Below are 16,168 nucleotides of genomic sequence, written 5' to 3'. Positions count from 1 at the left end.
TCCCTTCAGAATCTTTTGTGTTTCAGTAAGGTTACCTCTAATTCGTCGAAATGTAAACAAGTACAGACCCAGCCAATACAATCACTCATCAGATCGTTCATCCATACCTGGCACCAGACTTCTGAAGACTGCTACAGCAAAACGCTCCAGATACAATCACCTCTAAACTGGACACTTTACAGCTTTCCAGACTCAGCACAAAGTTCAACAATTTTCGATCATAACATGAGCTCTATTTTGTTCATGGGATCAAAAATATGTATCACTAATGCCAGAGCAAACAGCTTTACACAAGCAAAAGATGCCAACAGCATCTTTAAAAAGACAGGATATGACATTATGCACATTTTATTCCAAAATTTCACAAAATCTAGTTTACAAATTGACAAAAAAAATTTAGTGCATTTTACCTTTGTCAGATTGTAAGATTTTCCATCAAAGTCTTCAAAATCAGTATCAGAGGAGAAAGGTGTTTCAGTCTCCCTGTGGAGGAATTTAAATTGATGATTAGAATTGAGTTGATCCTTACAAGCAAGTATTTGCCAATTAAAAAGTGGCAACATAAAAAACTAAAACCAAATTAGCATAACACGTAATCACTAAGAAAATGTTTGATTGTGCATGATATATATACAATAGAACACTTAATAAAGATGAATGCTGTGTATAGTGTAATTAAATAAAATAGGACAACAATCCACAGAACAGAAACATTCCTGCACCCAAGATCCACTTGAGGTAGTTTGTCAAGTGTTTTATTCACAGAACACAAAATAAAAGTAGAAGACCACTCAGTCTGTTGTGGTTCTGTTCGCCGAGCTGGAAGTTTTTGTTGCAAAAGTTTCGTCCCCTGGCTAGGGGACATCATCAGTGCTCTGGAGCCTCCTGCAAAGCGCTTCTTTGATGTTTCTTCCGGTATTTATAGTGGTCTGTCCTTGCCGCTTCCGGGTGTCAGTTTCAGCTGTCCGCTGTAGTGCTTGGTATATTGGGTCCAGGTCGATGTGTTTGTTGATGGAGTTTGTGGATGAATGCCATGCCTCTAGGAATTCCCTGGCTGTTCTCTGTCTGGCTTGCCCTATGATAGTAGTGTTTTCCCAGTCGAATTCATGTTGCTTGTTGTCTGAGTGTGTGGCTACTAGGGATAGCTGGTCGTGTCGTTTCGTGGCTAGTTGATGTTCATGTATGCGGATTGTTAGCTGTCTTCCTGTTTGTCCTATATAGTGTTTTGTGCAGTCCTTGCATGGTATTTTGTAAAAAGAACAAAGGAGCCAATACCCAACATGAGCAAAACTAATGTAGTTTACAAAATACCATGCAAGGACTGCACAAAACACTATATAGGACAAACAGGAAGACAGCTAACAATCCGCATACATGAACATCAACTAGCCACGAAACGACACGACCAGCTATCCCTAGTAGCCACACACTCAGACAACAAGCAACATGAATTCGACTGGGAAAACACTACTATCATAGGGCAAGCCAGACAGAGAACAGCCAGGGAATTCCTAGAGGCATGGCATTCATCCACAAACTCCATCAACAAACACATCGACCTGGACCCAATATACCAAGCACTACAGTGGACAGCTGAAACTGACACCCGGAAGCGGCAAGGACAGACCACTATAAATACCGGAAGAAACATCAAAGCAGCGCTTCGCAGGAGGCTCCAGAGCACTGATGTCTCCTAGCCAGGGGACGAAACGTTTACAACAAAAACTTCCAGCTCGGCAAACAGAACCACAACAATGAGCACCCGAGCTACAAATCTTCGCACAAACCTTGACCACTCAGTCTTTTGAGCCTGCTCCGCCATTCAATATGATCATGGTTGATCATACAACTCAGGACCTGTTCCCACTTCCTCCCATACCTTTTGATCTCTTCAGCTCTAAGAACTTTTTCTAACTCCTTCTTGAAAACATTCAATGCTTTGGCTTCCAATTGCTTTATGCAGGGAATTCCACAGGTTTACTACTCTCTGGGTGAAGAAAGATTCCCTCATCGCAGTCTTAAATGACCTACCATGCATCTTAAACTAAGACTCCTGGTTCTGGACTAACCTGTCATGACAAGCATCTGTCCTGCATCTACCCCCATCTCATCCTGTTAATATTTTGCAGGTTTCTATGAGAAACTCTCATTCTTCTACTCCAGTGAATATTGTCCTAATTGATCCAGTCTCACTTCATACCGCAACACTGCCATTCCAGCAATCACTCGGAAATTTTGTTGTACTCTCTCCATAGCCAAAACATCCTTCTTCAGATAAGGAGACAAAACATACAGACAATTAACACCACAAATTGTTAAATTTCCAGAAAGAAAACAGGAGGTTGTATGGGAAATGGGACCTGCTGCATGGAAGCCACAGGCAAATGTTAAATCTACATTTGCATGAGAGGGGACAACTTCAAAGCTTCAAAACAACACAGAACTTGGCAGAATTGTAAATTGAGTAAAGTTCAGAATTTGATTACTACATTGACAAAATGGCAGAGTGGACTGATAGGCAGCAGATGAAGTAAAATGTAGGGAAGTATGAAATGCTGTATTTTCATACAGAGATCTTGGAGAGACAGTATAAATAGCACAATTCTGAAGGGTGCATAGGAGCACAGATACCTGGGGACATTTATATACATAACTCAGATAAAAAGAGTTGCTAATAAAACATACAGTATTCTAGGTTTCTTAAATAGGAACACAGAGTACAATGGTAGGGAGGTTAAGATAAATAATATTGCACACTGGTTAGAACTCAGCTGGAGCACATCATACAGCTCTGGACATAAGAGGACGTGAATGAATTGTAGAAAAGGACAGAAAAGGTTTGAGAATGGTTTCAGGGGTGAGATACTTCAACTATGAGGAAAGACAGAAACAGTCAGATAGATGGGTTAACTCCAGGAAAGGTAAGAGAGGCAGGCAGGAGTCTTTTGTGGCTATCACCATTTCAAACAAGTATGCTGTCTTGGAAAATGTAGGGGATGATGGACTCTCAGGAGAACACAGCATGAACAGCCAAGTTTCTGGTATCAAAACAGGCTCTGGTTTAATGAGGGGTACATCAGATTCCAAGCAATCGAATGTGATAGGGGACTGGAGTCAGAGGCACAGACAGATGTTTCTGCAGCCGGCAGCAAAAAATCAGAATGGGGTGTTGCCTCCCTGGTGCCAGGATCCAAGATTTCTTGGAGAGGGGGCAGAATGCTCTCAAAGGGGAGAGGGACCAGCAGGAGGTGATTGTACACATTGGAACCAATGACAAAGGAAGGGAAAAGGGCGAGATTCTGAAGGGACACTATAAAAAGTTAGGCAGGAATTTACAAAGGTGGTCCTGGAGGGTAGTAATATCTGGATTACTCCCGGTGCTACAAATCAGTGAGGGTAGGAATAGGAAGATAGAGCAGATAAATGCGTGGCTGAGGAGCTGGTGCAGTGGAGAAGGAATCACATTTTGGATCATTGGAATCTCTTCTGAGATAGAAGCAACCTGTACGAGGAGGACAGGTTGCATCTGAATTTGAACAGGACTAACATACTGGCAAGGAGATTTGCTGGAGATGCTCGTGAGGATTTAAACCAGTAAGGTGGGACCCAGGGAGAAAGAAATCAATCTGAGACTGTTACAGTTGAGAAAAGGAGCGATTCAAACAGGCGGAACGGAAGGAACAAAGCAGAGATCAAGGTAGGACTGACAAATTAAAATGCATTTACTTCATTGCAACAGGCCAAACAAGGAAGGCAGATGAGCTCACAGCATGGTTAGAAACATGGAATTGGGATATCATAACTATTACAAAAAGGTGGCTCAGGGATGGACATGATTGGCAGTTTCAGTTCCAAGACTGACAGTTCCACAATATAAATGCTATCAGAAGCATAGAAAAGGGTACAAGAGAAGAGGGGGAGTAGTGTTTTTGATAAGGGATAGCATTATGTCTGCACTTAGGGATGGTATTCTTGTCAATACATCCAGGGAACTTATTTGGGTGGAACTGAGAAATCTATTATAGACCCCCTCATCGTCAGAAGGAAATTGAGAAACAAATTTGTCAGGAGATTTCAGTTATCTGTAAGAATAATAGGGTGGTTATGGTAGGGGATTTTAACTTTCCAAACATAGACTGGGACTGCCATAGTATTAAGAGTTTAGATGGAGAGGAATTTGCAAAGTGTGTATAAATTTTTTTTCTGATTCAGCATTTCGATGTACCTACAAGAGAAGATACAAAACTTGACCTGCTCTTGGGAAATAAGGCAAGGCAGGTGACTGAAGTGCCAGTGGAGGAGCACTTTGGGGCCAGCGACCATAATTCTATTAGTATTAAAATAGTGATGGAAAAAGGCTAGACTGGACTTAAAAGTTTAAATTCTAAACTGAAGGACGTCTAATTTTGATAGTATTAGGCCAAAACTTTCAAAAGCTGATTGGGGACAGAGGTAAAGAGTTCTCAGGTAAAGGGACAGCTAGAAAATTGGGAAGCCGTCAAAACTGAGCTAACGAGAGTCCAGACACAGTATATTCCTATTAGGGTGAAAGGAATGGCTGGTAGGTGTAGAGAATACTGGATGACAAGAAAAATTGAGGTTTTGGTTAAGAAAAAGAAAGAATCATATGTCAGGCATCAGAATGTTAAAAGATTAAATGGGACTATTTCTCTGGATATTAATGCAATATTAAAGGGTTAAACTATACTGAGTGAACATTTTTGCAAGTCGGTGGGGACAACAGTCAGGCAAGAATGCGAATGACCCCCAGCCCAATTAGACAGTCATTTGTTACTCCTCCTTTACTATTATCAAATTAAACTATTATTCAATCTCTTCCATTCAGAGAAGCCTTCGTAAGTCAGTCCGTGAAACTAGGTATGTCACACCTGCATTGTGTTAGGGTATCACTGAGTCAGGAAGTCATCTGCATAATGATTCCCCAGGATTAGAGCATTAGCATTATCTCACAGGATGATCTTATCCTACCATTGCACCTGGGGGAGCCTTTGACGGTGAATAACTGGGGGTTGTCATGAGTGGCATGCGACTGTGGGGGAGTGGCCAGAGCATCTGTAGTATTGCCATATGACTTGTATAAAGGGGATGCATTTTCTTTGTTCAGGGCTTCTTTTGACTCAACCTTGCACGCCTGCAAGGAGGGGTGGACGAGTCACCTAGCTTATACAAGTTTTAATGAACATTAGCTGTTTGCAGAAGTTGGTGTGAGCGAATTGCATGTCGTGCAAAACCTCAGAAAAAGAACCTCAGTATAGAAGCAGGGATTGAAGAGTATAAAGGCAGTGGGAGCGTACCTAAGAGGGAAATCACGAGGGCAAAAAGTAGACATGAGATAGCTTTGGCAAATACAGCTAAGCAGATTCCAAATGGAATTTATAAATATATTAAAGGACAAAAGGGGAATGAGGGAGGAAGTCCAGAACTAGATGGTATAGGTTTAGGGTGAGGGGGTGGATAGATATGAAAGGGGCAACTTTTTCACACAGAGGATGATGCATGTATGGAATGAGCTGCCAGAGGAAGTGGTGGAGGCTCATACGATTACAACATTTAAAAGGCACCTGGATATGTATATGAATCGGAAGGGTTGACAGGGATATGAGCCAAGTGCTAGCAAATGGGAATAGATTAGGTTGGGATATCTGGTCAGCATGAACAAGTTGGACCAAAAGATCTGTTCTCACATTGTACTTCGCTTTGACTCTATTTGCAGAGTTGAGACTGTTTTGTTTGGAGAGTCAGAGTCGTAGAGCATTTAAGAGGCATTTGGATGTGTAAATGAATAGGAAGGGTTTGGAGGGATGTGGACCAGGTGCTGGCAGGTGGGACTAGATTGGGTTGGGATATCTGAGAAGGCAAGGTAATTTGATGGAAGTTTTCAAAATCATAAGGAGCTTTGACATTGTGGGTAGAAAGAAAATTGTTCCACTCATAAGGTTTAAGAACCAAGTCGCATAGTTTTAAAGAATTTGCGAAAGCAGCAAATGCCAGGTGACAAGAATCATTTTCCACACAGCAAATAGTTAGCGTATGGAATGCATCATCTCGAAATATGTTGGAGGCAGGTTCAAATAAGCACTGAAGAGGGCAATGGATTATAAGCTAAAGAGATTATCAATTATGATCTTCTTTAATGACTGGAACAGGTTTGAAGGGCCAAATAGCTGATGTCTGATCCTATTCATGTGCATGTAATATACATTATCTGAAGATACAAGACATCTTGTTCAATAATTCAAGATGAAGGATTAAGTACCTTTTAATCCACGCAAAAAAAAAAGTTAAAGGCTATTATGGCACAATTACCAACAGTTGTAGCAAACAAAAGGAACAAGATTTACAAGTACTTGAAAGAAATGAAGGTTACGTTCTGTACAGGACACAGCTGACTTGAAAAGTCAAGTCCCAATCATGGCACAACTTTTCTTGCAGCCATGGGAACAGACAAATTATCTGGATCCAAAGCATAGCAGAGCAGTCAAAAAATAAATTTCAGGACATGGTTTAAATGCATCAAAATACTGAGTTTTTTATTTATCACCAAAACTTTTTCATTGTTTGAAGTAAGTCGCCTTCTCATATTTGTATGTCTGACATTGTCAAGAGCTGGGAAAGTAATGGAGAACAGCAAATTCACTGAATTAGTAATCTTGAGGTCCAGAATAATGCTGCGAGGTATGTGTTCAAATTCTATGATGTTGAAATTCAAATTTAATTCATAAATCTGCAATCAAAAGCTGGTGTAATGATGACCATGAATCCAATATAGATTGCTGTAAAAATGTTATCAGCTTTATGATTATGCTCCAGGGAAGAAAATCTACTTCGTCTGGCTTCTGTGAGATTCCAGACCAACAACTATGTGGTTGATTCAAAAATGTCCTTTAAAATGGTCTAATGAAGTCCTTCGTTGGATCAAAACCACTGACAAAGTCAAAGAAAAAGAATGCCTAACAGCAGCAGGTACACCACCAAGTTCAAGAAAGGCAGCTCCATCACAACCACATCGTCTTCCCAAGGGTGATTCGGGATGGGCGGTAAAGGCCAGCCTTGATACACGCACACACCCCCAGAAACAATAAAAAACAAACTTCAACAAACTGCCAGATACTCTGCACAATAATCGAGTGTATCACAAACGTAACTACTACTGTGAACTGAACGACAGAAAACCTTTGTGCTTGACACAGTGCAGAGAGTATTTTTATCATCCATGTCAGAAAAGACAAAATTACAAAGCAGGTTTAAATTACTCAACATAAATAATGATTATGGCATAGAAAATTGGCTTTCATCAAGTAATGTTGGCATTTTGGAGCTTCCAACTATCAGGGTTTTGGTCTATTAACAGCATTGATTGCCACAAAAGCAAATTTGCGTACTTTACAGGATAGGTCTATTCCAATTACTAATAATTCTCTATGTGAAGGACTTCTTAATTCTCCTTACATCGAAAGTAGCCATAAGATATAGGAGCAGAAGTAGACCATCACTCATAAAGGGGTTATGCCCGAAACATCGATTCTCCTGCTCCTCTGATACTGCCTGACCGGCTGTGCTCATCCACATTCAAACAATCAAGTCTGCTTTAGCATTCAACATCATTTTGGCTGATCTGCTAATCCTGACCTTCATTTTCCACATCGCACTTGATTCCCTTAATGATTAAACGCGTCTCTCTCTCAGCCTTGAATACACTCAACGACCTAGACCCTACAGCCCTGGGTTACAAATTCTAGAGTCACTACCCTCTAAGAGGAGCAATTCCTCATCTCTGTCTCAAATGGCCAACTCTTTACTCAGATTACACCTTCTGACCTACATTGTCCCAGGTGGAGAAACAACAGATTCCCTACGATTTGGAAACAGGCCATTCAGACCAACAAGTCCACACCAACCCTTTGAAGAGTAATCCACCAAGACCCCTACCCGAGTACTCTCCACATCCCTAAAGACTATGGGCAATTTAGCATGGCCAATTCACCTAACCTGCACATCTTTGGACTAACCTCTCTTCAAATACTCTGTTAAGACCTGTAAGAATCTTAGTAATCTCTTAATAAATGGCTTCTTATTCCTCGAAACTCCAAGGAGTGGAGGTTCAATCGATTCAACCAGTTCTTAGAAGGCAGTTCCTCCACATCTGGTGTCAGCCTAGTGAAACTTCTCTGGAAAGGTCTCCAGTGCAAGCATATTAGTAAATTTATGGATGACCCCAAAATTAGCAGACTTTCAGATACCGAAGAGGACTGTCAAAGGATACAATGGAATGTAGACAGATTGCAGATTTAGGCAAAAATGTGGCTGAATCAGTTTAATCTGGACAAATGTGAAGCAGTGCATTTTGGAAGTCAAACTCAGGTGCATATTATACAATAACTGGCAGAACAATAAGGAGCACTTACATACAAAGGGATCTGGGCTTAAAGGACCACAGATTCCTCAAAGTGGCCACAGAGGGTGGATAAGATGGCCAAGAAGGCATAAAAGATTAGATTAGATTAGACTTACAGTGTGGAAACAGGCCCTTCGGCCCAACAAGTCCACACCGACCCGCCGAAGCGCAACCCACCCATACCCCTACATTTACCCCTTACCTAACACTACGGGCAATTTAGCTTGGCCAATTCACCTGACCCGCACATCTTTGGACTGTGGGAGGAAACCGGAGCACCCGGAGGAAACCCACGCAGACACGGGGAGAACGTGCAAACTCCACACAGTCAGTCGCCTGAGTCGGGAATTGAACCCGGGTCTACAGGCGCTGTGAGGCAGCAGTGCTAACCACTGTGCCACCGTGCCGCCCACATGGGGGCACTGGTTCTAAAAGTTAGTAAGTTATGTTACAGCTGTACTAAAACTCAGTTAAGCCACGTTTGAAACACTGTATTTTGTTCTGGTCGCTACACTATCACAAGGACGTGGACATTTTGGAGAGGATGCAGAGAAGGTTACTAGGATATTTCCTTGTCTGAAGGCTTTTATTGTGAGGTTGGATAAACTGAGACTGTTTCCATAGAAAGACAGAGGCTGGGGGGGGTGACCTGATCGAGGTCAACAAACTTATGAAGCATAGGTAGGATAGATCGTCAGATGCTTTTTGCCAGATAGAAGGGTCAACTACAAGACTGCGTAAGTTCAAGGTGAGAGGGGGAAAGTTTAGGGGAGAAGTGTGGGGAAAATTTTTCACACGAGGGTGGATGGGTGCCTGGAACACACTACCAGTGGAGGTGGTGGAAACAGGCAGGTTAGCAACAGAAAATGCATATCGTGATCGATACATGAATGAGAGGAGATCAGCGGGATGGAAACCATGCATGTGAAATAAGCAACGGGTCCAAAGGAGGAATAGGAATAGGAGTCAAAATCGACACAGGCTGGGTGGGCTAAAAGGTCCTATTCCTGTGCTATATTGTATTGAATTGAATTGTACTGTATCTTTCCTTCATTAAGGAAAAAATATTCATAGAATGTGAGAAGTGGTGTCTAAAAGTATTGCCTTGCATAGTTTTAACAATGCTTGCCTATTTTTATACTGCATTCCATTAAATTAAACTCTAACATTCCTTATGCCTTGCTTATTACCATCTGAACTTGCATGCCAGCTTTCTGTGACTTATGCATGAGGACTCCTAAATTCCTCTTTTCTGCAGCTTTCTTCATTTCAAACCTCCTCTATTATTCTTGCCAATGTGCAAAACTTCATCAGGATGTATATTGAGAATGATGTTATAGACGTTTATTAAATCATGAGGAGAATAGAGAAAGTGAAAGGCAGGTGTCTTTCCCTATGGTAATGAATTTGAAGACTATGGGTGTATTTTTAAGGTGAAAGCAGAAAGATTTAATAAAAAAGACAAAGCAATTTTTTTCTTTGACACCGTAGTTTGTGTGATGTAAACTTCCAGAGGAAGTGGCGAACGCAGGTACAGTTACAATATTTAGAAGTCATTCAGATAAGTGCATGAGTAAGAAATGTTTGGAGGGATGTGGGCCAAGTGTAAGGAGATGGGACTAGTTTAGTTTGGGATTATGGTCAGACCAAAGGGTCTGTTTCTATTCTGGGTGACCATGACTCTTCTTTGTTCCACCTGTTAAGTGACTGCACTCTCACAACTGATTAAATCCCTCTACAGTTTATTTGTGTCATCTTCATCACTTGCCTTCCCATTTATTTATATCACATGCAAACTTGGCTTTAGTATATTCACTTCCCACACCCAAGTATATTGTACATAAACAAGGCATCAGCATTGATCCCTGTGGCACATCAGTGACAAGATGCCATCCGAAAAATGCTTGTCATCCCAATTTGTTGTCTTCTGTAAGTCAGTCAATACTCTACCCATGCCAACACTCTTCTCCAAACACCATATGCTCTTGTCTTATTAAATAAGTGGCCTAATGTCTAATAACCTAGCAAGTGCCTTCTGGAAATCTCAATATATTCCATTCATTTCTTCCTTCCTGAAAGAATTCTGTTAACTTTCTAAGTTATAATTTCCCCTTCCGAAGGCCATGGCTGACACTACTTCATTATACAACGCATTTCTAAATATACTTTTACTTTGTATCATCGGCAGCGCCTAAACAAGGACTCTCTTCCACTTTTACTACTGGTAAGATAACCTTGATGTCAGACTGACATTCTTCTAACAACAAACATGAAGTTAACTAATCTATAATTAACCGTTTGAATAAAAAAAAGATATTATTCAGCGTTTTTCAATCTTTCAGTTCTCTTTCAGAATCTAAGGATTCTTGGAAAATTATGACTGTACCCAATACCTCTTAGCTACTTCATTTAAATTTAAGTTGCATCCCATAAGGTCCAGGAAACAGACCAGCTTTTAGGCCATTAGTTTCACTAGTACTTTTTGTCAAACTGAGATAAAGGGTTGATTTGTTCCGCTGACCTGCAGGAAATTGGATGTCCTGGGGATAAGGTGGTATGCCACTGTCTTACAGATAGAATGTAAGGAATTTACATTCCCCTGCCTTGTCATTCAGAGCCATTTGCATTATCATCCAGTATTCAAAATCAGTAAGAACATTGCAATTAAAATTCTGACCACATCCTGTAATTAAAAAATGATTTCCAACAGGTCTGGCCATTAAGAGATGATTTACATTATATTGTTTCAGGAGATGATTGGCTCACTGCATTGTGTCTTAAGTGTCATGCGACTGTGTGGTGGGGGGGGAGAGAAGAGCTGGGGGTTGTCTTGTGCAAATTACTGACTGTGATATAAAAGATTTTGTACAAAGAAGGAACTGTCCTTTTGATCAGGGAGCTTCTCTTGACATGCTTCGCTGGCATTGTGAATAGTGTTAAGTGATCCTCCAAAGCTTGTACTTGGTTAATAAAATTTTGGTTATTATAGAAGTTAGCATGTCGCAGTTGCATCATGTGTGTAAGAATCTCAAGAAAAAGAACCTAACTAAATGACAGCTATTGTCTGACTCTCCATTATTTAGTACCTTAGGAGACTCCTGGTGTCTTCTACGGTAAAGACTGACATACAACGTTTATTCAACTTCTCTGCAATTTCCTGGTTCCCAATATTATTTTCCCCACCTCTTCTTTAAGGGATCTATATTACTTTTATTTAAGGTATCTTTTGCTGTTCATCTTAATATTACTTACAACTTTACATTCAAAAACTATTCTCTCCTCCATCATTATGTTTCGGTCATCTTTTGCTGGCATTTAAAACTTTCCGATCCTCAGGCTTACCCCCAAACCTTTTCCAAACTGTGTACTCTTTATTTCAATATGATGCTACCTTCATGCTCCCTTGTCAACTATGATCAGCTTATTGCCTTCCTGGAACCCTTCTCTCTCTACATCGTATTTTGAAGTAATGAATTATTCTCTTAACTGTTACTGTTCCACAACCGTCTTGGCTATTTATCTTTTTTCCCCAAGTCCATCCAAGCTAACTCTGTCCTTATTCCTTGCAATTACTCATATTTAAGTTCAGCACAATTGTTTTCAACCAAATGTCTATCCTGCAAACTGAGTGCTAAATTCTGCAATGCCATGATCACTATTTTCTGGGGATCTTTTACTCTTGGATCATTTATTAAACCTGCCTCATTACACATCACCAGACCCAAAACAGTGACTAAATTGCCATAGGTACAATGACTTCGTAATCACGCTGCCATGGGCAATTCCAAAGACTCAAGCGAGTGAATAAACCTCTCAACTCAATCTTCATATGAAGACCCCTTCTTCCATGACTTTGGCCCTACTTCTTGACTCTTCAATTGGTTAAACAACCTCTTAACATCGACCATGTCAAGCCCTTTCAGAATCTTCCAAACTCAAGAAAACGTCAGCCAGTTCCACCAGCATCTAATTAGACGATGATCCTCCCAACCGAGAAATCAGTTTAATGAACCTTCATTCACTGCCTCCAAGCAAAGCACATTCTTCCTTTGTAAGATTATGACAATGTAGGTAATCCAAAATAGCTCAAAGTCCTGTACAATTGCAGCAAAGTAACTTGTGTACAAAACCTCTTGCTAAAAAGCAAACACTACTTAACTTCCTCATTTACTTGTGTAGTTACATGCAGTTTTCTGCATTACTTATCTGAGAACTCTGAAATCTTGCCAAATATTAATATTAACGTTTGCTCCCATTTAGGTAGTACTTTTTTTCTAACCAAAGTGGAAAACCTCAATGTTCACATTATTGTCCATCTGCCAAATTATTGCCTCCTTAATTAGCTGATATATATGACTGTGTCTTCTCACAAATACCACTTTGCCTTGCTTTGTATGATTAGTAAACTTCAGTGAGTTACCAAGAATAATCCATTCAAGTTTTTAATAGAGATTTCACTGACCCTTCAAGTACAACACTGGATAAACAGCCGGCACTTGAAAATTCTATTTATCCATTCTATATTTTTCAAAGTAATCTTCTATGTACAGGGTCTCCAGTTTACGAACGTTAAGACATAGGAACATACTAGGGTGTTAAAAATGTAACATTTCAGTATTTGTACTTACGAATACGATCTCATGCAGGGGCTTAATTTTGAAGACTTAACATACAAATACTTCTTGAATGGATGAGTCGCTTCTTTATACTGTTTTACATTGTATTCTAACTTGCATTTAAATTGCATTACAAACAGACTCCATGTTAATATATTACCACAATCCCAATCGTCCTTCTCTCAAAGATTTGGAATTTGGAAAGTGAACAAGTGCCTTTTTAAAAACTAAATAATTTACATCCATTGGTTCTTTTTTTAAAACTATCATGTTAGTTATTTCAAAATACATAATAGACTTGTTAGACAGGATTTGCCTGATATGCATTCTCTAATAAAAGTCCACCAATTTTCATTCCTGAGCCAATTTCTTAACCATAACCAAACTTTACTTTGAATCTCCATATCCTGAACATCACCAGTAGCTTGCACATAGAACTTCACTAAATTTTGTTGTAAGTCTACTTACATAGCTTGAATGTACTATGTTTTTAAAAACATTTAGTTGCCAAGTGAAGGTTTTGAAGGTGGAAGGTACATAACAAGAAGCAAACAACGATAGGTAATGTTGCATTAAGCCACATGAATCCAAATAAACTCATCATTCATCTAGAAAAGTCTCCCAAGGATAATGTCTGCTACATTTATTGCCCGTTCTTAGTTGTTCTGAGAAAATGAGGGGTGACCTCTCTGTTCAGTCAGTGAAATCTGTGTTCACAGTTCTCCTGAAACAGTGTAATGAAGGTAATTTCAGGATGTGAACCAAGGAACAATAAAGAAACAGTGATGAACATCCAAGTCAGGATAATTCGTGTGAGACTTGATGTATTCACACACAATCCTTTTTTGGTGACAGAATTCACAAGGGAGCAGGACACTGTTCAAGTTGCTCGTGTGCATCACAAGTAGTAGCATCGTGTCCAATAGTTGGAAGCAAATTACTGAATTACTGTATCAAGCAAACCAGGTCCGAGAGCAAAGCAACAAAAGTGGAAACAAAGAGTTCAAAATCTTAAGCCGGACACCCCTCTCATCAGATAATTACCAAGTGAGAGGAAGACTTGAATTTTGCTCCTTGTATATCCACGAGATCAAAAGCATCAAGCATACACATTTTGCAAGATACATGTACTGAAGTGTAGCCTTGGCTCTTAAATTTGCAAATGCTGCCTGTTTACAAATTCTGCCTCTTTACAATTCACAGCATTCGAGAAAAAGCTGCAACGCTTCATTGAAGTGTAATGACCAGCAGTGTGCCACAAAGATCAGTGCTGGGTCCACTGCTTTTTGTCAATTATATAAATAAGTTGGATGTGAACGTTGGAGATAGGGTTAGTAAATTTGCAGATGACACCAAAATTGGTAGTGTAATGGACAGCAAAGAAGGTTATCTCAGAATATAACAGGACCTTGATCAGATGGGCCATTGAGCAGCGCAATGGCAGATGGAGTTTAATTTGGATAAATGAGGTGCTGCATTTCAGAAAGACAAATCAGGGCAGGACTTATATACTTAATGGTAAAGTTCGAGGAGGGTTGCTGAACAAAAAGACCATGAAATTCAGGTTCATTGTTCCTTGAAAGTAGAGTCACAAGTAGACAGAATAGTGAAGGCTATTTTAGGTCTGCTTGTCTTTATTGGTCAGTGCATTGAGTATAGGAGTGGGGAGGTCATGTTGTGGCTATACATGACATTGGTCAAGCCACTTTTGGGATACGATGCTCAATTCTGGTCTCCCTGCTATAGAAAGGATGTTGTGAAACTTTAAAGGGTTCAGAAAAGATTTACAAGGTTGTTGCCAGAGTTGGAAAGGTTGAGCTGTCGTGAGAGGTTGAATAGGTTGGGCTGTTTTCCCCAGAGCATCAGAGGCTGAGGGGTGACCTTACAGAAGTTTATGAAATCATAAGGGGCACACGTAGAGCAAATAGACAAGATCTCTTCCCTAGGGTAGGGGAGTCCAAAGCTAGAGGGCATAGGTGTAAGGTGAGAGGGAAAAAATTTATAAGGGACCTAAGGGGCAACATTTTCATGCACAGAATGGTGCGTGTATGGAATAAGCTGTCAGAGGAAATAGTGAGGTTGGTACAATTAAACATTTAAAAGGCATCTGCATGGGTGTATGAACAGGAAAGGTTTGGAGGGATATTGGCCAAATGCTGGCAAATGGGACTAAATTAATTTAGGATATCTGGTCGGCATGGACAAGTTGAACCGAGGGGCCTGTTACCATGCTCTATGACAGTATATTATTTACAAATGAGTTAATCTGAAGCATTCAAACGTTTTGCAATTTTTGGGCAGGAGGGGAGTCAGCACCTGAAGGAACTTCAGTCAATGAAATTAAAGGAGTAGTACATATGGGGTTAGGTCCAATAAAGACCAAATTATTAAATGAATTATGCCAAAATTCTCTATCTACAGATCAGTTCACACTGGAGAAATTAAGCGTGCTGGTTACAGACTCAACCAACTAGCTTAAAGTAGTTTCTTTTTAAAAAAAGGAATATAGGTCATTCTGCTATAACATGCATTTCATTAAAATGAATTTGCTTTAACATAATTGACAAATTGGGGACACTATTTCTAAATCACAATTTTTTAAAATGAGTGTTGACTGTAACACGATTACATTGCCAACACTAAGCGCTGTTTCTGAAAAGTGATTTTTTTCTATAACACGGGATTGCACAAGAACGCAACCATTGTGTTACAGATGAACTATCTGTATATCAGAAATCTTTAGAGGAGACAATGACATGAGAATAACGTCGCTGAGCTAAAGGCCAAGGTTGATAGTTCAAGGGCTCGTGAAAAGCAGCAGCCGAGATTCAAAGCCACATGCTTTCCAGAGGTGTGTCAAAACTCGTTTGAACAGGTTAAATTAAAAATGCAGTTCACTGTATTGAATTGCAATTTATACATTGCACATAAATAAAATGCCAAAATTCAAGATTCCAATGATCAAATCAACAAAGATGCAAGATATGAAAACATAAATAAAACAAACAAAGAGCTCCAAATCTGAAAATTTAGTTTGGTCATGTTGAACATTGGAAATGCACCATCTGATGTGGTACTGAGGTTTATTAGCCTCCATTACTCTGTACTGAGGTGTAGAAATCAAATAAATTTGGGC

At 39.9% G+C, this 16,168-nt stretch overlaps 1 protein-coding gene across 5 annotated transcripts in view; it reads right to left on the bottom strand.

Annotated features, from left to right (window-relative positions):
• The window catches only part of stag2b (STAG2 cohesin complex component b), a 194,831-nt gene that overhangs the window by 108,850 nt on the left and 69,813 nt on the right, over positions 1-16,168 (bottom strand). For all 5 annotated transcript variants that reach the window (XM_060832506.1, XM_060832505.1, XM_060832507.1 and 2 more), the window contains one exon: positions 411-483. In XM_060832506.1, coding sequence (XP_060688489.1) covers positions 411-483 — 73 coding nt within the window. The remainder of the gene's footprint in view (positions 1-410; positions 484-16,168) is intronic.

Source organism: Hemiscyllium ocellatum, chromosome 11 (genome assembly GCF_020745735.1).
Source record: "Hemiscyllium ocellatum isolate sHemOce1 chromosome 11, sHemOce1.pat.X.cur, whole genome shotgun sequence".
In the NCBI taxonomy this organism is placed as follows: domain Eukaryota; kingdom Metazoa; phylum Chordata; class Chondrichthyes; order Orectolobiformes; family Hemiscylliidae; genus Hemiscyllium; species Hemiscyllium ocellatum.
This window is presented reverse-complemented; position numbering and strand designations above follow the sequence as displayed.